The following is a 12699-nucleotide window of genomic DNA, read 5'->3' on the forward strand; positions in this document are numbered from 1 at the left end:
ATTGATGTGACACCACACCAAACTACATTAAATGCCCACGATCCTACCTCAAGCAGCAACCCTTAAAGCAGGCCAACAGCAGCACTGTGGGGTCAGTGCCACAACTACACCCGTGTCTACGCCCACGCCCGTGTCTCCAACCACACCTGTGTCTGCTTACCCGCAAAACTCGATGTACTTGTAGATGCAGCCAGCGATGCCCATGGCCACGATGGCGTAGTACCAGGAGCAGATGAACATCAGAGACAGACACAAGCTCATGCCCAAGAAGGACAGAGCCCTGCATACGGGAAACAGAACCTTAAACACACTCAGTGATCCGCTCCAGACCCACAGAACACAGAACCTTAAACACACTCAGTGATCCGCTCCAGACCCACAGAACACAGAACCTTAAACACACTCAGTGATCCGCTCCAGACCCACAGAACCTTAAACACACTCAGTGATCCGCTCCAGACCCACAGAACACAGTACACCGCAATAGTGTGCAATAGCTTATCAACGCTTATGGCACTATTTGAATCCTAGCATTTTTAAGACAAAACAACTACATAAGACATTTGTATGGTCAGAGTTTTTCCATGTTTTCTCATCTAATAATTCTGACATATTCTCATATGTGCTGCCTGCGATTTCGGGCCAGTGCACACATATTCATTAGACACAATGCCAGTTCCATGAATGGCCATAAACTGTGATTTAAATACAAAGGCATTCACTGATACGCTGTAAATCCTTTACAGCTGCACACTGACACATGGACGATTAGCTCACTGCTCACATACATAAGGAACAAAACTTTGAAATCCCCACTGCACTGTAGGCCTGTACATCATCACTGGCTCCCAGAAGTCTGATTTATGAGCAGGAGGACATCTTCATCGGGCAGGATTGATACCTTTGCTATGACAGTTTTGGACTTAGACTTTCAGTGGAAATAATATGCACTAGCAATGGATATTATAAGCATGTCCCACACAGACAAATTAACAGTGATGTAGTAACACCTACAGAATACAGGTACATTGAAACCTGGTATAATGAGCTGGTATAATGAGCTGGTATAATGAGCTGGTGTAATGAGCTGGTGTATATTGGTGACCATTATAGGTGACAGGAGTCTGACTACTCTGATGCTCTTTATTATTGTTGTAACCCATTAGCAATGCTATTACATGTTCATCATGAGCATTTATAATATGAGGTTCTCAGCAGGATCCTTGTCACAGGCTGGGAATAGTACACCCTGGAGCACCATGGTTACTGTGCGGCCTGTGCTGCTGCCCGAGCAACCACGGGAGGTCGGCTGGTTCAGCTCACCACCTCTGAGGTTCACCTCAGACCACACGCTCAGTCCACAAGCATCCTCAGGTGCTGTATGTCAAAGGACGAGCAGTGAGCAGTTCTAGTCAGGGCCTGGGCTAGAGGGTCCAGTCAAGAACTCTCCAAGGTCCTGAAGGTAAGAAGGTTTCCGTTCACATTTAAACGCACATACTTTACAAACTTAAAACTCCATTTGATCATAGTGTATACTGAACCACGGGGTGAAAGGTTGCTTCATTATCCTATCCAGGCAAAACCCCAAAGGTCAATCTCAGTCTTCCAGTTCAGTTTAAATCACTGAAATCAGAATCCCCTGATATTCATGATGTTGGTCCTCAGCTATGAAGACAATTTATGATACGACTTAAACACTTGAATGAACTGCATGTGATGTGCAGATCACCACAGCCTGCGTGAGCAATGCGTAGAATCTGAGCAATGCATTGAAAAACCACTGCAGAGCACTGTGGGGGGGGGGGGGTTTCGTTTACCCCATCACATTTGGTAAACTCTCCCGCTGAAACTACACCTGCCTGGCACTCAGCTTGCGAGATCACGAGCACGAGCGTGCACGAGTGCACACGAGCGTGCACGAGCGCGAGTCTGCACGGCCACGCACGCACCAGTGGTAGTACTTGAAGCGTGGCCTCCAGTTGGGGGTCCTCAGGAGAGTCTGCAGGGCACAGGCCAAGTTCACGAACATGTAACACATCAGGAAGAACCTGTGGAGAGACTCAGATCAGATCAGGGACATCAGATCAGGGACATTACGTCAGGGACATTACGTCAGGGACATCAGATCAGGGACATCAGATCAGGGACATTACGTCAGGGACATCAGATCAGGGACATCAGATCGGGGACATTACGTCAGGGACATCAGATCGGGGACATTACGTCAGGGACATCAGATCAGGGACATCAGATCGGGGACATTACGTCAGGGACATCAGATCGGGGACATCAGATCGGGGACATTACGTCAGGGACATCAGATTGGGGACATTACGTCAGGGACATCAGATCGGGGACATTAAGTCAGGGACATCAGATCGGGGACATCAGATCAGGGACATTACGTCAGGGACATCAGATCGGGGACATCAGATCGGGGACATCAGATCGGGGACATTAAGTCAGGGACATCAGATCAGGGACATCAGATCGGGGACATCAGATCGGGGACGCTTCTGTTCTATGCTGTTATGGTAGGTAGACGACTCTAATCCAGATAAGGTTAACTCGCGCACTTTCCATAATGCATGATTCATAACGAGTGTTTTAATCAAAGAGAAAAGTGCATGATGGTTAGGCTGAGGTCGGCACTAACGAGGTATTGTGGTTAATGCATTATGCATCAAAGGAGGTGGCGTGGCGTACATGGACAGGATGGGAGCTACCGCGTCCAGGGAGGCGATGATGATGCCGATCTCACAGATGCTCGCCGTCAGGAGCAGAGCCCACGTGGGCTCACCGTTAGCCTTCCCATGACCAAATACCTGTCACGCACACACACACACACACACACACACACACACACACAAAGAGGCATACACAAATGCATGCAGACACACACGATAGCCTATTAGGGTCAGTACAACCAAAACATTTGAAAAAGACACGTCGAAAGAGGCATGCTGAATTTGTCGCGCACGTCTCACGTGCACACCCTTCTCACGTGCATGCCCTTCTCACATGCACACCCTTACCCTGAGGAAGGGGATGATCCCATCTCGGGCAATGGCCTGCAAGAGGCGGGGCGCTCCGGTCAGACTCTGAAGCCCCGCCCCACACGTGGAGAAAAAGGAACCAAACACAATGACCCAGGGGGAGGGCCATGCTAAAGTACCAATGACCAGGTTACCATTGACACCTTCCCCAAACCTGTGCATGGTAGAATCACAGGAGACTTTTATATGGTGGCATAAAAACAGGACTAAAACAGCAGCTACACTACACAAAAAAGCCAGTGATGAACTCAATTCAGTTCCGATTCGTGCTTTAATTTTAATACGGAGTTGAAAAGGTGAATCAAACATGGAAGGTGAATCACAAAAATACATTGAACACAAACAATGAAGTGAAAATGAAGTGAACCTGATGAGTGAACCGGCCACGAGACGACTCACTTGTCTCTCAGCACCACTCCATCCACACAGGCTCCAAACAGGATCACAGAGGACATGTCTGAGGAGACATCGTTTAGGACAACAAACCCACCAACCCTCCAATCCTACCATCACTATTAAACACGGCCAACCAATACCAGGGTAATTAATTCAACATTTTTTATGTACCAAGCTTAAAAGTTGGGCAGGTCGGTATATATCAATAATAACGCATGCAGTAGGCCTGTTTATCTAATCATGGGGAAAGGTGGGTGGGTTGGGGTGGAGTTTGGGAAGGATACATATGAAGGAGGTGGTGGAGATGGCCAGGATGGTGCCAATGGGGATGGACTTCTGAGCGTCCTGGAGGTCACCGGAGCGGTTGGAGCCAGCCATGATACCTGAGATGAGCACATGAAAAGGGACCCAGAGATTTCTTTCAAGTGTAGTTATTGTGCGATGGACAAAAACTGTTGGGAGGATGAAAAGTTTTTTTCAAAGGTTTAAGGGTTTGAAGTATTTTGTAAGATGTATTTAGTAGCCCATTTTCTCGGGTTACTAAAGCTTGTTTAGACACAAAACCGATCAGAAAAAGAGTCTGATTTTAAAGTCTGTTGTTTAATGGTGAGCTAAGTATTGTGAGTGTGAATGTTTGTGTGTGTGCGTGTGTGTGTGTGTGTGTGTCTGACACAACCCCCCCAGTAATGCTGTCGTTTTGCACTGATGCATATAAATCACAGCTCTCTTCACTTCACAGCCTAACATTTCACTTCTGCCCGAGTTTAGCCTTAGAGCAAACGCACTCACGCGCACACACGCACACACACTTGCCAAACACACACAAAGACAAACTCTAGTGCGCGAGGCAATTAAGCATGGGGAGCACCCACTAGCTTTCGAAGGCAATCGCTTCGATGGTGGAGTTGCAAATGGTCTTCGGCCACCAGCGTTTCATTCGCTGTTATTAGAGGATCCAGAGTTGCAGAATTACGACTCAGTAAGGCTGGTGTACCAGTAACAACACCGTCAGCTACACACACTCGCTCGACTGGCCTCATGGTCTACCTGTTGTCACAGTGTGACGCCTCTTTCTTAGTTGCATGACCACAAATCCATCTCCAATCGGTGGCCTTCTCACTGCCTTCAGGAGGCGGGACTAACCTGTGACGGACGGGAAGTAGATGCCCACCAGGAGGGTGAAGAAGCTGGTGATGTCAGCCAGGACGTAGCGGTTGGTGTTGGTTGGTGGGGTGTCAGGGTCCTCCACCGCTGGCAAGCCTCTCTTCTGCAGGAAGTCGTTTTTCTCCATAAAGGTGCTGAACAGATTCTCTACAAAATGAATTAGTGAAAAAAAAAACATTTTTGATTTACATTTATTGAAGAACATCAAAACCACAGAGACGGTAGAAGCCATTCCGCTGATGAAACAAACCCGTCCGAGGACAGCGTGACTGCACAGCGCCCCCTACCTGAGATGATCCCGCTTGTGACGCCAGGGATTCCCTGCAACTGGGTGAGGTTGTTGTTGGCAAAGTATTCATCACAGGTGGCGTTGAGGAACTCCGAGTCACAGAAGAACCTCCAGAGCTTCGTGGTGACAGTGCCGTTGCCCCGATCAATCGTCTTGGCACAAATGTCCAAGCCCTTGGAAAACAGGGTTCTGTTGCCCAGAACGCAAACCCTGCCCAGGAAAAAAACTTCAGGCTGTGCTCAGATCAAGTATTTAATATCATTGGTTTCCCATTGCATGACTGGGTTTTATATATGAAGATTGAAGTGCTATCTTGTTAACCACTAATGATAGTAATTTGAATAATTGGAAAAAGTGGGGAAAATAATACCTCTATAGTTCAATTGTAATATAACCGACTAATGGACTTATGTAACAATACATGAAAATGGTTTTTATGCGCGAGCCGTTCCTGCACCACAGCTGCTCATGTGACAACCTGCAGCCCAGCAGGTCTGAGATCTCACTGCTGCAAGGAAACAAACATTCTGCCTTGTTCTCTTGAAAGATGTGAAACTTCACCAACACCGTGAACCAGGTAAACAGCTTACGGAAAGTCTGGCGGCTCGAAGGCGGTCTTGATCACCCCGGCGTAGACGGCCAGGATTGAGAGGATGACGCAGGCGAGGAAGACCAGCGCCAGCTTGTTGACGTACTTCACGCCGACGAAGACGACCAGGGCCATGAAGGAGAGCACGATGGTGCCGTACACGCGCATGTTGTTCAACATACCCGCCTCCGCCTCCGCCCCCTCCAGACCCTCGATCTGGAATATGGCGGCATGCGGGGCTATGTAGATCTACGGCGAGAGAGTTGGGACAAAAAAGGGTTCATGTATGCATTACAGAAAGTTCATGGTCATTGTGAAACCCCTCGCATATATATAGGCCTAGCTAGCTATCGATTGCAACAGTACAAATGTAGGCAAGCAGAGTCAGAGCATCGATATTGGCTCTGTTGGAAAGTCTAGACGTGTCACCATTGGCCGGCATTGCTGTCTATAAAAAGCTGAGCCAATCAGAATGTTGTTTGTGTACCAGCAAGATCTCGATGCAGCCCAGGATGTACATGGCTCCAGCGAAGGTGGTACCCAGGTAGAAACAGATGCCCACTGCTCCTCCAAACTCTGGACCCAGCGAGCGAGAAATCATGTAGTAGGAACCACCGGCTGGAACAGATGTAGGTCTTTAATTCACAACACTCGATTGATGTAGAGCTTTACTTCACAAGCTTTATGTCTCTGTCATACGTTTTCCATTACAGTGATTTGAATACTGGAAATAACTTGCCTCTTATGGAAACTGCCTAAAATATTTGTTTAGTTAAGAAATTAGGTCTAAAATTTAATCTTAGCCTCCCTCCTCTACTCACTCACCTGCCCTGCTACACACACACGCACACACATACACACGCACACACACACACACACACACACACACACACACACACACACACACACACACACACACACACACACAGGCACCACCGCTGAGCTCAGCTCAGAAGGGAACTGCACTGTGTGCTGTGGCCAACTGCCCATACACAGACACCAAGCTCAGGCGTCCTGTGGTTCCAAACATGCACTCTCAGACAGGGCTCAGAGTGTTTCTCTTACCTGGTACCACTCCATTCGTGGCAATAGCACTCATGGAAATAGCAGTCAGCATAGTCTGTAAAAAAAAAAAAACCCAGAGTCATGGATTTCAGTACAAAACTCACTGAAATAACAGTCAGAGTGTTAGTTTGTTGGCTCAGACACATCAGTCCCTTGACAAAATGAAAGCTTGCGCTGACATCAAACCTTTAAACATACAGGACTGACAAAAACACTGCCGAGATCTGTCATCCCTTGATTCTCTATTTTAAACAAATCTGTCAGCGTACATAAGCCTGGCAGTTTGAATGTAAACACGGTTCATAGCTACACAAGATAAGAAAAAAAGAATAACAATGACCGTGGTGACTTTGCCTTTTCATCCATTGTAATGACTGAAACCACATAATGTTTGCAAATGTATGTGGTTTGGTGTAACACACAGCAGCAACGTTATTTACACTTCACCATTGCTCTCCTCTGGATTTTAAGCGAATGGTTACTGGAGCAGTTACTCTCTGAGTCCTCAGACTAACAAGCAGACATCTGGAAGAGGACCAAAACAAACAAAGACACCCAAGGATTTGAACTTATCATCACAGCAAATCAAACTAGGACATTGTTTGGGATGTCACCCAGTAAAACATTTGGCATTAACACCTTGCCTCTGACACTATGCAAATAGTTTCCTTTAGTCATAGATGATGCAACTTGAGACTGGGTTCTATTACCTAACCAAACAGTGAGGCTGTGTTTGCTAAATGGCCCTGTCCAACGACTTCAAAAGCTCAGTCCAAAGAGTCCAAAAGTCATTTTCCTGCAAATGCCTCTTGTTTACAGTCACGGAAGCCTCATCTGTTAACAATACGAGATCTAATGACAGCAACACATACTGAATCTCAATGTTAATTCGATCACAAGCTGTCCCTACATGACAAATGTTATTGCAGCCAAATATGATTGGTTATCAGGACAGGAGGAGGCAATTTTAATTTTGCCTCCCTTGGGACTTTTAAGCACCCTTTTTATTAGTGTTTTTTATGTGAACGGTGTTCCATAATTTTTTGCAAGTTGATTCTGATTGGTTCGTTTAACTATTAAAATTGGCTATAGGCTCTCAGTCTTTTCTGCCATTAAGTTTGAATAGCAGTGATATGTATAAAACTCCAATTACCATACTGGAAAAAATGCAAAATGCCAACATTCTTTTCTTAAATGTAGTCATGGATTGATTAATGACACAAGTCACCTGCACAGTTTTTATTTATTTAGTGCAAAACCTGAGACTCAGACTCTCTCACTTTCTTTGAAAAACTCCCACCGTTGGGACACTGTGAATACTGCAGAGTTTTGTTTACATAATAAACTGCTGCCACTTTACAGCTTATTGATGCTTCGTAGTTACATCCAATCATATTTCTTGAGGTCTCGCTAATGTTCAGTGGCTACAGAGACCACACGGGCAAATCAGAGGATGTCCAGTCTGAAATATCCTATTGTCTGCCTAACACTTTATGAATTGCTTGACATCGAGATATGCAAACTATTGGCCACTGCACCAGCAGTTTTGCGTGACAGTAAGTTCAACAGTATAATCTTCTAGGGTGATAAAGCTTTTACAGCTATGAGTGACAACACCGTGCCTGTGTGTGAGGGTTCAGCCCAGCGCAGTAACCTTCCCCTGTACCAAATGTACAGTTCAATGCCTCATGCAGTATAATATGTCCTTTATGTAAGAATGTGTGTGAGCGTTTGTGTGTGTGTGTCTGCTAAGTGTCCTAAATATAAATGTGTGTGCGTGTGTGAGAAAGAGAGAGATGTATCATAATGAATTTGAGGCTGTACTTGAAAAAGAACATGTTTGATATATCAAACAGACTGGAAATGGTGTGATGAGCAGAAAACTCCGTTCTGATGGAAGAAAAAAACTTTTTTGCTTCTTGTTTTATTTTTGTGATATGATCTATCACAAGGTTCCACAGGGCACACACACCCTATAGACTCCCACAGGGCATAGAACTGTGAGAATTAAAGATGGGCATTATATGAATTATATATATGAATTATAAGTATTTAGCCTGTTCACCAAATATTATTCCATAAATGCAGCTATTTACATAAAGAAAGTATTTATTTACCTAATACCTTAGCTAGTATAACTAGCGTTCCAGATCTACCAGCAATGTCATCCCAAGTACTGAGAGATTTTTCTTTTCATGAAAATTTGATTTTAAGGATGTACTTCACTCGTTTAATGATTTGAAAATTAAAGATTCATTATCGCCCACAGTCTTCCTGACACAGAGCTGTGAAAGAGTCCCAGGAAAGTTCTAAGACTGCCGCATCACCACTGTTAGAGAATATTGCACCACCGTGGTAGCAGTGCAGTGTCTAAGGGTGGTTATTCTGTCTCATACTTTAGATCAATGTGAAGAATATGTGAAACCTTCGCAAAGCACCAGACCACAACCTTCCAACCTCAGCACAGCGTAAATCTACATAAACACCGTCATCACAGACACGGGCTCACAGTCACTGACACAGGATCAGTTATGGAATGCAACAACTCGGCTGCGTGAGCTGTCCATGGTGCTGAAGTTGTAGTGTCTTTGGAAATGTGGTGCTTCAAACAAACAGCGATTGCATAATTTAACACGAATCAGGGGGAAAGGAGAGCGGGTCAGAGGAGACTTTAGGGAGTCGGTACGCAGCACAGGTGAGGAGCCTCGTCTCTGTGGGCTCTGTTACTAAAGGAGAGTAGAGCCATGAGGCAGAGAAGACCTTTCAGATATTCTAGACACTCACAAAGGGCAACCACATCTGAAAGAGATGGTATTTATGGAAAGTGCTTGTGTGTGTGTGTGTGTGTGTGTGTGTGTGTGTGTGTGTGTGTGTGTGTGTGTGTGTGTGTGTGTGTGTGTGGGCGTGTGTGTGTGTGTGTGTGTGTGTGTGTGTGTGTGTGTGGGCGTGTGTGTGTGTGTGTGTGTGTGTGTGTGTGTGTGGGCGTGTGTGTGTGTGTGTGTGTGTGGGCGTGTGTGTGTGTGTGTGTGTGTGTGTGTGAGTGGGCGTGTGTGTGTGTGTGTGTGTGTGTGTGTGTGTGTGTGTGTGTGTGTGTGGGCGTGTGTGTGTGTGTGTGTGTGTGTGTGTGTGTGTGTGTGTGTGTGTGTGTGTGTGTGTGGGCGTGTGTGTGTGTGTGTGTGTGTGTGTGTGTGTGTGTGTGTGTGAATATGAGGAAGAGTGTGAGAGTGTGTGGTACCAGTGCATGTGAGAGAGAGAGAACAGGAGACCCACCGTCGAGCAGCACATGAATACGATGAGGAAGGTTCCCAAGACTCCGCCCACTCCCACCAGCCAGGTCATCCGCAGGAAGAGGATCACGCCCAGGATGTTCTGCATGCAGGGCAGGTACACGCCCATCACCGTGCCCATACGAGGAGCCTGGGGCACGCACCGCCCACCACACACGGGCACCGCCCACCACACACGGGCACCGCCCACCACACACGGGCACCACCATGAAGAAAGCACAGCAGTCATCAGTCTCAAGTAATGAGTGCGTGGCAGTGAGTGTGAGTTAGTGTGTGTGTGTGTGTGTGTGTGTGTGTGTGTGTGTGTGTGTGTGTGTGTATGTGTGTGTGTATGTGTGTGTGTGTGTGTGTGTGTGTGTGTGTGTGTACCTGCACCACTTTCTTACGGGCCTCTTCATTGTTTTCCGCCTCCTCGTGCTCCTTGCTGCCCTGTGGCAGGTTGGAGTAGTTGGCCAGACTGCTGAGCAGAGACGACACCATTGGACTCGTGTCCATCTCCTCCTACAACACACACACACACACACACACACACACACACACACACACGTGCAGTCATGACCCATTACAAACCAATTGCAGGGGAATTTTGTTTACATTTGATTCAACTTAAATTTTACATGTCTCGAATGTCAACATGGCTGATTAGTCCTGCATATGCACTTACAGCTTGGTACTACCCATTGTTTACAGTCTAATCAGCATAATATGAAGGAATTTAGATTTGTTTATTCCCCAAGATCCTGAACAGGGTGATGAAGAAGGGGCTCGTCTTGCTGTTTGCATACAGAAGGAAACACGCACCATCTGAAGGTTTCACCATGAAAGTTATGGAAGCGTTCCAGATACCTCAAACAGAGCCATGTTCTTCCCGTCGTACTGCTGTGTCTTCTCCACACCACTGCCGCCGCTGCTGTTAATAAAGGGACTGCTCTCCTTGGGGTTGCCATCTCCTGCGAAAATCCGTAGGGGCTCCATAAGCGCTTTGCTAATCCCTCCATGAGTGCCGGTTTCACAACAATCCCAAAACACTGGCCAGATTATGATAAATGAATGCATTAAACCCATGAATTTATTAACCACATTTTTGTTTACATGCACTTAGAGCATACTGGCATTCCAGATGCACACACACACACACACACACACACACACACACACACACACCTGGCTCAAGTAATCAGGTGCTCAAGAAGACATACATTCACCGCATACACGGAGCAGGCTGCGTTTTGCAGGTGGGCATGTCTCCAGGAACAGTACACCACACAGAACAGAGAACACATCAGCTGTATGTAATGTGCACGCATGACGCTGCTCTATTTCAGGAGTTCCTGAAACCATCTACACGTTTTTAAAACATTCCCTCATTCAAAAGAGCTATATGCACATCTGAAAACGTGAAATTTCAAAAGCCAGTTTGAAATCAGAGTGTGTAAACCAGTCCTTAAAGTAGCTTTTACTTTTCTATAATGTGTAGTTACAAATATTATAATTGCCTCCTTGCAGCCAAGAGACTCTGCGTGAAATGTCCAATTTAATTGAATGTATTCATGTAAAATTAATTGCTGGCTAGTTAGCCTGTATGCATACTAATTTCATCATCTGCTTTCTGACACAATGACCTTCAAACATGTGGTTCGGTTGAGATTAAATGAACAAAAAGTGCTTCATATATATATATATATATATATATATATATATATATATATATATATATATATATATATATATATATATATATTAGCAGTATAATAATGTTGTTTCTTGAACCAGTGCTTCAAGTGGAAAAATGTACCATTTTCACGTTGCCACGTTGCCGGCCACTTCATTAGGTACACCTGTCCACCTCCTCATTAGCGCAAATGTCAAATCAGCCAATCACATGGCAGCAACTCACTGCATTTAGGCATGTAGACATGGCCAAGATGATCTGCTGCAGTTCAAACCAACCATCAGAATGGGGAAGAGAGGTGATTTAACTTTGAACGTAACTCAAATAACCAGTCGTTACAACCGAGACATGCAGAAGAGCATCTCTGAATGCACAACACGTCGAACCTTGAGGTGGATGGGCTACAGCAGCAGAAGACCACACCAGGTGCAGAAGATTGAAAAAACGTTGCATGGTCTGATAAGCTGCGACATTCAGATGGTACGGTCAGAATTTGGAGTTAACAACATGGAAGCATTGATCCATCCTGCGTTGTATCAATGGTTCAGGCTGGTGGTGGTGGTGCAATGGTGTGGGGGATATTTTCCTGGTACACTTTGTGCCCATTAGTACCAGTTGAGCATCATGTCAACACCACAGCCTACACTGTAAAAAACAGAACTTAAAATTGTTCGCCTTACTATGATTTTTAGTTTAGCTGAGCCAAAAATAATTAATTGCACCATAAACGATAACAAAGTAATTGGATCAGCTTACTTTATTGAGTTTCTTGTTAAAAGTTGATCTGACCTTACAACCTGAATTGTCAAAATATACAAATTGTAGTTGAACCCTACAATTTTTTTGTAGGGGTTTACGATTTCTGCCAGAATTGGACTCCGGACATCTTGAAATGGATTTCACCTGCGGCAAGCAGCAACCTACGCTACTCTGAACTGAATATTAACGTCCAAATGTGTTTTATATGTCTTATATTTGTCTTATATGACCCAACTTCAGTTAGCTATTCTTAGTATTGAATTTAGAGATTTATGTACATGTGAAATACATACCTGTCAAGTTTTGTATTTAAAAATATGGGACATTTCCCGTATCTGACGTCATCGCCTAATTTGCATAATTGGTTATTTGCATATAGCTGCAATAGAGGCTGTAGGAGAGGCGAAAACATCTTTGGAGTG

The 12699-nt window shown here is 45.3% G+C and overlaps 1 protein-coding gene across 4 annotated transcripts in view; it reads right to left on the reverse strand.

Annotated features, from left to right (window-relative positions):
* Positions 1 to 12699, reverse strand: part of slc12a5b (solute carrier family 12 member 5b) — a 46197-nt gene that overhangs the window by 8135 nt on the left and 25363 nt on the right. For all 4 annotated transcript variants that reach the window (XM_076991545.1, XM_076991543.1, XM_076991542.1 and 1 more), the window contains exons 2-15: positions 10693 to 10796; positions 10216 to 10347; positions 9830 to 9976; positions 6560 to 6614; positions 5982 to 6112; positions 5496 to 5743; positions 4904 to 5115; positions 4596 to 4763; positions 3737 to 3835; positions 3456 to 3513; positions 3036 to 3210; positions 2707 to 2825; positions 1950 to 2048; positions 161 to 280 (exon numbers count right to left, since the gene is read on the reverse strand). In XM_076991545.1, the coding sequence (XP_076847660.1) occupies positions 161 to 280; positions 1950 to 2048; positions 2707 to 2825; positions 3036 to 3210; positions 3456 to 3513; positions 3737 to 3835; positions 4596 to 4763; positions 4904 to 5115; positions 5496 to 5743; positions 5982 to 6112; positions 6560 to 6614; positions 9830 to 9976; positions 10216 to 10347; positions 10693 to 10796 (1867 nt within the window). The remainder of the gene's footprint in view (positions 1 to 160; positions 281 to 1949; positions 2049 to 2706; positions 2826 to 3035; positions 3211 to 3455; positions 3514 to 3736; positions 3836 to 4595; positions 4764 to 4903; positions 5116 to 5495; positions 5744 to 5981; positions 6113 to 6559; positions 6615 to 9829; positions 9977 to 10215; positions 10348 to 10692; positions 10797 to 12699) is intronic.

This window comes from Brachyhypopomus gauderio, unplaced genomic scaffold, assembly GCF_052324685.1.
Source record: "Brachyhypopomus gauderio isolate BG-103 unplaced genomic scaffold, BGAUD_0.2 sc83, whole genome shotgun sequence".
Lineage (NCBI taxonomy): Eukaryota > Metazoa > Chordata > Actinopteri > Gymnotiformes > Hypopomidae > Brachyhypopomus > Brachyhypopomus gauderio.